This window comes from Epargyreus clarus, unplaced genomic scaffold, assembly GCF_041222505.1.
Source record: "Epargyreus clarus isolate Ecla_fem2 unplaced genomic scaffold, WU_Ecla_fem_2.2 ptg000007l, whole genome shotgun sequence".
Classification (NCBI taxonomy): domain Eukaryota; kingdom Metazoa; phylum Arthropoda; class Insecta; order Lepidoptera; family Hesperiidae; genus Epargyreus; species Epargyreus clarus.
In genome coordinates, this window is record NW_027332215.1 from 22,987,201 (window position 1) to 22,999,812 (window position 12,612).

At 33.9% G+C, this 12,612-nt stretch overlaps 1 protein-coding gene across 1 annotated transcript in view; it reads left to right on the forward strand.

The window, feature by feature from the left end:
• Phyhd1 (Phytanoyl-CoA dioxygenase domain containing 1) overlaps window positions 1–12,088 on the forward strand; it is a 36,701-nt gene extending 24,613 nt beyond the window's left edge. The window contains exons 2-6 of the mRNA XM_073075176.1: window positions 4,470–4,610; window positions 6,109–6,225; window positions 8,771–8,921; window positions 9,212–9,463; window positions 10,192–12,088. Of these exons, the coding sequence (XP_072931277.1) occupies window positions 4,470–4,610; window positions 6,109–6,225; window positions 8,771–8,921; window positions 9,212–9,463; window positions 10,192–10,379 (849 nt within the window). The 3' untranslated portion in view covers window positions 10,380–12,088. The remainder of the gene's footprint in view (window positions 1–4,469; window positions 4,611–6,108; window positions 6,226–8,770; window positions 8,922–9,211; window positions 9,464–10,191) is intronic.
• The last annotated feature ends 524 nt before the right edge of the window (window positions 12,089–12,612 follow it).

Genomic DNA, 12,612 nt, shown 5'->3' on the forward strand with positions numbered 1-12,612 from the left:
AGAGAATATTCGAATAGAAAGTGCAATTGGTTGGAACTAACAAGATACCAGGCTAGATTCCCTTGTACCTCCCCTTAAAAGATTAAACGCTTCCTCAATATTAGGGGGGGGGGGGGGGGGCAGGGCAGGATAGCTCACGCCACATTTTTTACTGTAAAAGGCACCGTACTCGCTCAGTAAAATTCGCCTCTGGCAGAAATCCCTAACAGATGGTACACAGCCGACAGAAATTGCCGATAGCCCATACATATACATAAATAGCAGTCAATGCCAATGATTAAACTATATAATATACGATACAAATAGCATTTAAATTACTGAAGTTTAAATGAAACAGTTAAACTGTTACGCAAGCAATAAAATAGACAAAAAGTCTATATATTACACAAAAATAATAACATACTTAAGTATATATACCTAATTTATATACTTAGGTATATATATTTATTTGTCATGAAACTAATCTGCTTGACTTACATTACATAACATTAAATTAATCCATCAATGAAACATGACGTATTCAGGATACCCAAAATTTATGACATTTTTGTGAGTTTACTATCATCAATAATATAAGGAACAATAAAAAGTTTAAGGAACATTTCCAACAGGTACGAATTTTCGGATGGTTTCCGTCCAAAATTATAAATTATAAGCGAAATATACAATAGAATAAAATAAATCATTCTTATTTCACTCACTCACTGTGCTGCTGCTCTGCTCACCGCTTCTTCGTTCCCGCCAATTAAGGGTAAAACCGCACTCTTTGATGAAATTAGCTGAACGCTGATCTATAAGTAAAGTCATCTTCACATAATCATCCTTCACAATTGACTCAAACACATACCAATTCTTGGTATTTAAAGCTGAATATTCCCTCTGAAGCTTGGTTATGAACGACAGTACCTGAAACCCAGGTTTATAACGAGTAATGCACATTATTCGTATTTTGTTAATTAAAAGTTGTTTAAAACTAATCTGTAATCTAAGGTCATAAACAAATAATCCATCCAGGGGCGCGAAAAAATTAATAACATTCACGCCTATGCAATCTACTCTTATAGAATTGTGTTTCAAGTTTGTGCGGACTACCACCGTTGGTGGCGGGTTCTCAGTCGATAACTCCTTTAATTTTTGTATTTCTTCTTTTATCTTTTTCATTGCAGTTCGTGGAAATCTCATGAGGGGTGAATTCTGTGATGTAAGAACCACTTTAACTATCATGAAATTTTCAGTAGGTTCACAAGGCTGATCCTCGTCGTCGATATGAAGCGGCCTGAGGCTTATAATCTCCCTTACACGTCTACGCTGACTCCATCCACTTGCTTGATTCCATCTTGTTGCAACGGTCCTTCTTTTCCCTAGTAATTTAAAGACAATATCAGCCCTTTCCTCAGCTGATCCACATGGAGCATTTTCTTCTTTAAGATGTTGTGCCATAATTAATTATTATGAAGTTACACTATTTTGCCGTTTAGACTCAATCCTTTATGATACAAAATATGAGCCCGATCGCGACGAAGCGGCAACCACCACTGAGGGTTAGGGTGAATTTGGTACACACTGAACTACCTATTCCATAGGTATGTACAAGATGGGGGATGCGGATTTAATCCTGAATTAGGAAAGGATGGATATGTCAATTCAATTTCATTCTACATTTTATTTTTATTTTACGTATGAATATTATCTACCCACGTATTAGCTATTGTATGCTAATTAAGCAATATTTTAATAGCCTATATTTAACGTTTTCATTTTATTATACAAAATACGTACATAATCTCGTCTTTAAACATAAATAAAAAAATATATATTTATTTTGATTATACGGATACATAATGGATATAAAGCTGTAAAAGTATCTCCAAATTAAATTTAATGAAATTTACATTTCATTTAAATTGAACGTACACCTTGACAAGTAATTACATTAAACTGAAATATTTACAGAAACATTAAGATAATATCATAAACCTATCCGATATAACTAGTCTCGATTACTAATTTTCAATTACAAAAGATCGAATTTCGGTCTGTAGTATGCAAAGAATTGCACAATTACTGACATAAGACTGTAAATAAAGAATCCAAATCGCCATTCCATTGAAGTGTACTCAAATCTAATAGCAATTACTATAAAGTAATTATTTTTGTAGAGAATAAAAACAGTAGACACATCCAGTACCAACGAAGCTGTGTCAGCTACAACATAATTATAGATACTCGATATCTGTGTAAAATTGAATGGTATTATTTCGTCAGTGGAAACGCAAAATCACTAAAGCGCCAAAATACCTAAGGTACGTTTTTATACCGTTGAGTTAGGTTTTTTTACCTCTACAGAATGGTCTCATTGCAATATGAGGGTTATTTAAAAAGATAGTAGCGCTTTAGCAGCGACAGTGTCATTTTTCTCGATCCGTCTCTCTTACTTACCTAAAACAAAAAAATATATTCATTTTTTATTATTGCCGTTTAGCTTATTTTCCTTATTGCCATATGCTATGATAAGAAAATTTAGGGCGCTTAGTAAATTTACCTTACATGACAATTGATGGACAAAAGCGTAGTACTTTTACTATTTAGTACTTTTACTTTTTAGTACTTTTGCCTTTCGAAATTTTTGAGATGAAACCTTCGATCACTAGTTCTTATTAGTGATCGAAGGATGAAACTCTTTTTAGTAACACTACGCTACGCTAACTAAGTCATTAGCTAATTCTACTACTACAAAAAAAGTTATGTTACATTATTAAAGTTTAAAGATGTAAGGGTATATTTAGCATTTATTAAACAATAATTTACGTCTTGACAATACAATTAGTCTAATTAGTTAATGTTATTATACTTAATTACTACATTTAAGTAATAATAACTAAGTTAGTCGTTTTTCCATCCCTTAATTTTCATTGATGTAAGTGATTCTTAATTATGCTTTACTGTACCTAAATATGTTTATGAAGTAAGTCCTTTTGCCTTACGAAGTGGTGAGAGCATTTATACTAAAGCGACATTATCTTCGTAAATATAACAATATTAGGTAATATGTCTATTTTATAACGTAGATAAAAAACCACAAAGTTTTTTGCCTTAGGTATATTTCAATTGGAATACAAAAAACAGAGTAATGTCAGTTGAAATAAAAATAAAAATTGTAAATCGCTTTTCTGTAAAATTCACTTTTGGTGCTTTAGTAATTTAGAATTTCTAGTGACGATATGAAACATGAATACTGATAGAAGTTCCTACATAACTGTATTTTGCAGATATTGCAATATAAATATTTTTCGAATACAATAAGTGGATGAACCTTAACAGTAGGACATTTTTATGTAGAGATAGACTTCCTTATTTATTACCTTCCTACACAAATCCTCTTAATTGAAATCATAGTCCAATTCAAAAGTGGCATATATAAAAATACTGTAGCTGGCAATGTGTACCTCCGTAAGAATGTACATTTTATTTGAATACTATTAGTCCAATAATAGAATCACTCTAACTAATTGCATTTGTTATTTTTTTTTTCAAAACGTGACCACCTCAACGCAACGAAAGTAATCATACAAGTAAAAATATCCGGCTGGGACGAGAATAGCGGCGCGTGTGGGGGCGGAACACCCCCACACCTAGGATTTGCTTTGTAAATGCATGTACTTTGAAACGAATTGCCGAGTGATAAAAATATCCGGAATTTAAAACGACGATTTTTAAAATAACCATTTCAGATCTGTTTGATAATTATTAGAAATTGATAAACTTGTTAATTAATTTACCTGTCAGTAAAGGATAACCTTGTTAATTGCATACCGAGTCTGATAAAGTTTCCATATGTGTGTAAGGTGCATGAAATTTAAGAAATAAAATTTTCTTTGAGAATTCCGAGGACGCTTAATAATGTTTGTTAAAACTAGCTCTTGCTCGTGGCATCGCTTATGACCAGAGGTCTTTAAATACCCGTGGGGAACGGTAATTTTTTTCGGAATAAATATATTATGTCCTTTTTAGACTCCTGAACAACGGATATACAAAAGTTCATGAAGGTTATGAAGTTAAGGCGTTAAGTACAACAAATAAACAAACAAACTCGCATTCGCATTTATAATATTACTTAGGATAGGTACATAATTTCTTAAGAATAACTAGATATTAATAGAGCTCATAATTTATATATGCCTCTACAGGCTTTATTAGACATAGAAACGTTACACCAATTTTGGCAAGATTTATGGACAGTGTTCATTTATACAACGTAGCGGTGGGGACACATTACTGATCTGAGACGCATAAAGTTCAGAGTTCGATGCCCGGTCAGTCTAAATTCTAAATGATGTGCCTGTCTTTGTCCACGCGGTCTAAGAGAATCCTCAAATAATAATCCTCAAAGAGATAGTTAAAATGTTAGTAACAAATGTTGCTACTTTTGTTCGAACCGTGTAGTTAAGACAGTGTTTCCCTCTTTCCAGTTGGACCAGGACGGCTATGTAGTCCTGGAAGATTTCCTGAGGCCGGCAGAGTGCGACGAATTGCTCGCCGCAGGAGTGGAACTAGCCATGCAAGCACATGAGAACGACCAAAAATGTGTATTCTCTACCACCGGTAAACAGGTAAGACGAAACCATAGAGTAATTCTCATAGATTATATTGTCTATGCATAACTTAGGTATATTACGATTTCAGAATGTAACATCAAAATACATATTATTTAAAACTAATTTCATCGTAAATTCGTCACGTTTAAAAACAAGCTTAGCCTACCCATCTATTCCGTTCATGTAATAGCAATGTTCTTAAGAAGCAATCTACGTAACTAAATTCTGAGGGAAATCATGATAAAAATCTTACAGTTACAATTACAAAAAGTAATGTCAAATCCGTTAATTGCTTTTATTTTATTTATTTTATAAATTCAATTCATAATCTTGTTTGTGTTACATTTACTTAATCTACTTTAAAGTCATATAATATTAAAGTTATAAAAGTTATTAAATATCCTACAACATTATCAAAGATTTCAAGTACATTCATAAACTTTACATACTGACAGTAGTTACCTACAAATATGCATGTAATAAGAACTGCATCAGCATTGCATTGCAATCACAATGTTACACATTCCATTCCTAAATGTATGTGTAGCGGGAATCACGACACGTTTTTAGTAATCAGCAGAATTAGAACAAAGAACTTTATACTATTGTTGCTATCTGTGTTTATTTATACTTTTAGCTTTAAATGTTACTATTATTACTTAGAAAATTTAATGGCCGTTTTACTTAATACAATGCGACAACCAATTGTTGTAATTGGTTACAACAATTAGTTACAATTTTTAATTAAAAAAATAATAATAATATATAATATTATTTATATCACGGCGTGCGTAAATGGACGTTTTACGCACGCTTCGCGTGCGCAAAACCCCCATTTCCGACCCCGTAATATAAAATTTTATACAACACGCGGACGAAAAATGTTTTTCTGACTCGTGTGATTGCAGTCCTCGCCTGCGGCTCGGCCTGCAAACTCACACTTGTCAGAAAAAAATTTTTCGTCCTCGTATTGTAATGTACTATTCCTATATTTAAAAAAATAACTTACTACATATTTCTTTATTGTTATGCATGTTATGCTAATATTATGGCCATATTCCAAAATGTAATTTAATATATCTTATTCAGTCATGTTCAACTTTTAAGATTAGCAAAGATGTTCAAAAATGTTATGTTTAGATTCATCATTATCATCACCATCAACCCATCACTGTCCCACTGCTGGACATCTTTACATAGTCCATCCTATTGGCCAAATTTATCAATTCGGATAAACTTCGCATACCTCGGAGAACTTTTTTTAAAGATCTGTCTGATATTTACCTACGGTTATTATCGTTTTCATACTTTATATTTCGATAAATGTTCATAAACTAAAACAATTCTATTTTTTCATTGTATTGTACAAAAAAACTCTTTTTGTTTTTTGTTAATGAAATATACACACGATTCCTTTGAAAACGCGCAACTGATTTGCAAATACTTATTTCATGTCTCATTTCTTCGTTAATTTACAAGTGAATCTTACCTATAACGATTTTTTCAATTACAGCAATTGCAAGATAAATATTTCATAGAGAGCAACGATAAAATCAGCTATTTCTTTGAGGCGGACGCCTTCGGACCCGACGGCGCGCTGCAAGTGGACCCCAGCGTGTCATTAAACAAGGTATGCTCCACATTTATACATATTTTTTCAAGTTAAATTTCATAACTTATTGCAATTGTATGTTTAGGCTTAGATGAGTAAAATTAATAGATTGATCACTCTCAACAAGAAAGTATAACCAATTATGAGAATTTAAATTTTGTGCGTAAATAAATTGTGTTGCCACGTCTCCGTTTTAAAAATGCCCCTATAATGTTTGAAATAATTATTTATTTACTAAGTAAATTAGGTAGTGTTAATTATTTATGTAAGTATTTTTTTTCTAAAAATGTTTCTTATTTCTCAAGAATTCAAATAATAAATGATAAACTCATCTATATGTGGCTTCATTGAAGTATCCTTCTATTTTACTTATCAAAGTATTTAGGTATCATAATTATTTAGATTTTATTTATATCTCTGTCCGCGGTTCTAATTTTAAAAAGTCATTTAATAAGCTCAAGGTCCTCTAATTTAGATATTCTTCGTCGCACACCTTTGTCATAGTGGTTGTGGTTATGATGTTGATACAATATCGAGATTACAAAATTATAATGATTCCATTAATAGCACTCTGTAATAATTCTATTATAAATACATAGCAGAACATAATACCTCCTCCCATGTCGAAGTCGGTAAAATTCCGATGGTGAAGGTGTACGATTTGTCGGACGGAGCCGGGTATGCTTTTATCGGATTATCGGACGGGGATGGTGCACCGGGATTATCGTTCCCTCCATGTACCGTGTAATGTTAATAGCTTGTTTTAGTGTAATGTTAATGCATGCACCGCACCACTACACCTATTTTAGTCTTATAGCGTAATGCGTTTTAAGTCCTAGTTTGAAGGGTGGGAATAAGGGAGGGAATGAGGGAGGCATATTAGTCCGATGCGTTCTAATCTTCTAACTTAGGGCTAAAGGGTAGCAACGCATCTGTGACCGACCCCAGGTCTCTTATCTTATCTTCATTACAGATGTCCATACACGGCAATACCATGTACCGTCTGGTAGAATATATTATGCTCATTAGCTACTTGTATACAAAACGTTGTGGAATATAAAAACAGCAAAATACGCAGAAAATATATTTCTCTGCTATATTCAAATGAAATGAAGATAGCAATTATTGCTTTTATTATTATGCGGGCGACTCGGGAGCTTTTAAAGGAAGATATAAGCAATGAAGATTAAAATTAAACAAGATAGCGTATTTATAAAAAAATGTAACTATAACATTATGCGGACGAGAAAGTATGAATTAACGAGAATGTAAACTATTTGTTTACGGCAACGAAAGCCTGTTCAGTCATAGGAATTATTTGATAAAAGTTATTATTATTTTTTATAACATATTTGCACGTGATGGTCATTGTCGCCCATGGACATCTGTTACTAACTCCATGTAGGAAAGGAGTCCTACATGAAATGTGGTTCATAATTACAGATGCGTGAAATCTTTTGAGGACCAAGACAGGCGATTCATATATTAATCTGCCAGTATCTATGCCTAAGGTCAAAAACGACGGCAGTGGTACATACCCAAAACCATAGTTCTTAGTATTCTTGAAACAATAGTACAAATAATTGAAAAGTTTCGAAAATAACGTTATTTATGTAAACAAAAATTTAATTGAATTAACGTGGAACGCGTGACGTAGATACCCACGACCCGGCAACAACCCACGCTGAACTTAAATACTTGTACCAACACAATTGTCAATTGTCTGAACGTACAAACTAATTTCACATTTTCTCGTAAACAACTTTATAATTAACTGGAGAAAGATATTCATCACATCATAGCATATCTTAGGTGCTCCAGAATGCTTTGATCGCGGGCTTAGTTTGTTTCTTTGTTGAATCTGTGTTTCTTGTAATTGTTTCCTTTACAACGATAAGGTATTTGTAAAAAATTAAGGGTTACAAAACCTTTGCATTCCAACCTTCTTATAGCTAATCTCTTATTAAGGGTTACAAAACCTTTGCATTTAACAACCTTATAGCTAAATGCTTACCTTTATTTTTTTTTGTAATTTTTATCCGCTGTATTCTTCTTTTTGCGGGTCTAATTTTAATCCCCAATCACGGTTTTTAAGAAGTGGAATAGTTTAGCTGCACTTGCTATTTCGGTCTACTCCCGAATGTTTCGCAGCTGAGACTTTTTCTTCTCCCTATTCGCCTTTTCCCGCGGTTTTTCCCATTAGGTATAATGAGATGGAAAAATTCATAACGTCGAAGGACATTACCGAAGTAAAGGATTTCCTCTCTTTACTCTATATGTGTTAGAATATCGTCATTAATAATTTGTTGAGTTTTGCATTATTTTTGGACATGTGTACCAATTTAAGAATGCTTGAAAACAAAACCTACAGTTAAAATACACTAACTTAAGTTTGGTTTACACACATACAAAACGCGGGTTCACATATTTGCGCTTAATTTCTATCTTTTATCAAATATATTTTTTATTCACCGCTGTTTGTTTAGGTTGTCTTTAAATACTCTTACCATCATCATTCATATCGAGCTGTTTTCTGGAATTTGATCGACTTCTGCATTCCCAGGTGGGTCACGCTCTCCACCTGCTGCATCCGATCTTCAGGTGCTACACGTACAGTGACCGGGTGAAAGCCGTTTGCCGGGAACTGGGCTTCAAGGAACCCTCGGTGGTGCAGAGCATGTACATTTACAAAAATCCTGGAGTGGGTGGAGAAGGTAATTTACATGTTTATTATACATTGTAAATGCATCAGTGATTAGTGAAATAAGTTTGCAATTGCGCAGTAGTTTTTAAGCACAAGTTTTGTCCTAAGAATATACTTTAACGTAGCCAGCCTTCGCTATGGCTCCGTCTAATTTTAATTATTTATTTAGTCGAGATAATATTTAAACACAACACTCTTATATAGAAATGTGACGGTGAATAAGTAATTCCTTTTAAGTCGTGGACTAATTTTCTAGTTTTGCACATACAAAAATATACAAATAATTTTAACTGTTTTTAGTTGTTGCACACCAAGACGCTACATACTTGTACACTGAACCATTGCCACCGGTGGGGTTCTGGATTCCTCTAGAAGATGCTACGATACAGAACGGCTGCCTCTGGATGTTACGGGGTTCGCATAAATCTGGGGTACACAGGCGACTTATCAGAAACCCGGATAAGGATAAGGAGTCGAAACAAGCCCTGATCTATGATACGCCATCGCCCATATATCCGTCGTCTAGTTTCACACCTATACCAGTTAGCAGAGGTGAGTTAAAATAGAGTTATTTTCTATGGTTCAATAGAAAATTTTAACGTCATCAACATAATTATCTTACTTCTTAAATGGTCACTGCCGCTCATCTATAATCATACCCAGGTAAGATATGGATCCAAAGTATGTCTCCTTTGCCACATCTTTCTAACCAGAACACAGCAGCGTAGCACTGCTGGTGTGAGGCAAACATACATATGCGTGGAAAAGGTCTCTCCGACGTCGAGCCACAAAGGTTGGGACTATCTCAGAAATAATTCAAGTAGCTTAAATAACGATGTTTTATTTCGCATTTGATAAGTAAAATACAACTTCGATTTTTATATTAATATTTTTTACATTTTTGCCTTTAGGCTAAGGGTCCAAGACTCGAACACGATTATTAAAAAATCCATTTCATACAATTTTTACTTGCAAGGGTAATCGACACGTGCGAAGCTCGATCCACGTTACGTACTCGTATTATTATCAAATAATTGTACCCGTAACTTCGAACGCGTTTATTACTTTAACAGACTATACCGTGGAATCCATTCCGTGGACAAACACGTCGTACTAAGCGGACGTCATACAAAGCATTTGATAGAACATCATTGAACGTCTCTCCTCCATCACAGTTGAGATATTAATTGTTTTACAAATCACTAATAAACAATGTGTTACCTGCAACTATCAATTCAAAAGTACAAAAAAAAATCTAATCCTACCGTTTTCAATTACAGGCACATTAGTTTTAATACACGGGAACGTGGTCCACAAGAGCGCTCCAAACAAATCTGAGAAGAGCCGGCACGCATACACCTTCCACGTCATTGAGAAGAAAGACAACGCCTACTCCCCAGATAACTGGCTACAGGAGGGAGAAAACGCGCCCTTCCTCGACCTTTATACAACCCCACAGATGATTTAACGTGGTTTAAAATTTATTCAATATTTTATAGCGTAATTCGTAATTAATTATGAGTAAATAATGCGATAATACAGATCTGAACAGATGTGTTGTGTCGTTCAATTTATTTTTGAACCACGTGACTAAAGTCAAAACACAAAACAGCGCATCGACGGAATTTGAATTCGCAAGAGAAGAATTTGAGTGAGAACGCGAATTTGTGCGTTACTTTTGAGCGGCAAAGCTCTGCTTTCCAAATTTCTACAGAGGAATACGCGATGCGCATCGATTTAAAGTTCTTGGGATATGTCGTGCAAACTCGTAAATTTCCATGATGCGACGACATAACGCAGTTTTGTGTTTTGACCTAAAGTCATGTTTTATAGACAAATAATGTCGATGTAATCCGATTATTTTATATCTTTTTATATCTTTGCTGCTAAATATTGGGTCGTTCGGAAAGTCATTTCGTTTTTTCCCGATAGAGGATTTAATTGTATTTTTTCACAGCTAACTTCACACATAAGTCGCATTGTCATTATATGTTTTTACAGCTGATATAACAAGGCTTGTGTGTGAATAAGTTCAATTGATTTTATGCAATCGTTTTTGGTGGGTGCCCTTTTAAATATGGAGAGCAATAAGCAGCACTTTCGTCATATTTTACTTTTTTACTATAGAAAAGGTAAAAATACTGTTCAAGTCAGAAAAAAAAAACTAATGGGTATGGAGAAGATGTGCTGTCAGTACGCCAGTGGCAGAACTGGTTTACAAAATTTAGATCCGGTAATTTTGAAGTCTAAGATGCACCACGTTCTGGTAGGCCAATTAAGGCTGATAAAGGCATTAGTTAATGCAAACCGGCCAATAACAATACGTGAGATCGGCCAGAGTTTAGATTTATGGAAATAAACCGTTTATGACCACTTGAAAGGCCTGGATTTAAGCTTGAAGTTCGATATATGAGTCCCCCGATTTCTCACGATGAATATTTTGCGTCGTCGCGTTGACGTCTATGTTCTGCTAAGGCCTGGATTTAAGCTTGAAGTTCGATATATGAGTCCCCCAATTTCTCACGACGAAAAATTTGCGTCGTCGCGTCGACGTCTATGATCTGCTCCCGAAACGTCACGAAAATGATCCATTTTTGAAGCGAATAAGTTACTCTACCACACCTACCATATTCTCCAGATCTGGCGCCTTCCGATTATTATTTTTCCCGATCACTGCAATATTTTTTGGACAGTAAAATCTTTACTTGAAATAAAGATGTCAAAATCACCTGCAACAGTTTTTTGCAAGAATCGACCAAACAAATGAAGAACGTGGAATCACGCTCCTACCGGAAAGATGGCTTAAGGTGTTGGGCCAAGATGGCCAATATATAATTTTATAAAATATTTATTCATTATAAGAAAATTGTCTTTCATTTTCACAAAAATAAACGAAATGACTTTCCGAACAACCCAATATTAACACTGCAATTCAGCACACTGTATTCAAAGTTTAATGGAAAGTCTTTTATTAATTATATTATTTTTACATAATGACATGAAATAGTATATACCGAATAATTATTCTTCTTAATTTTATTATTATAAAGTGAAAATATTTTTATATCGTTCAAATATTTTGATGCATGTTCGCCATGTACCTATTATAATGTGATGTGTCGCGGCTTGCGACGTTCATTGTGATAATTTGTTTTTTAATAAATATTTGTACTATAATTTGTTTTTTGTAATATCTTTTTACCAGCAATATAATACAATTTATTCTGTAAAAGCTCTATCGATTTGGATAAAATTTTTACTCCACTTCTTTTCTTGCGTTCGATGAACTTTACATATTTTAGGGTTCCAGACCTAAAGGGTAAAAACGGAACCTTATTACTAAGACTTCGCTGTCTGTCCATCTGTCCGTCTGTCACAGGGCTATATCTCCGGAACCGTAATAGATAGACATATACATTTTACAATCCGTTAACTTCTATAACTGTTATTATAATAAATACAAATAAGAATCATAAAACAAAATTTAATATAGTTATTTTAATTTTTATTATACGTCGTTTACGTATCATTCATCATCACTCAACGCCATCTGTTGTTGAGTCATAAAACTAAACTAGTCGAGTCATAAAACTATTTTTGAAAATAATAAAATGAATAAAAATAAGTTAAAAATAATGAACATTTGGTGGTACGGAAACCTCCATGTGCGAGTTCGACTCTTTGTGGTACTTTGTGGTACT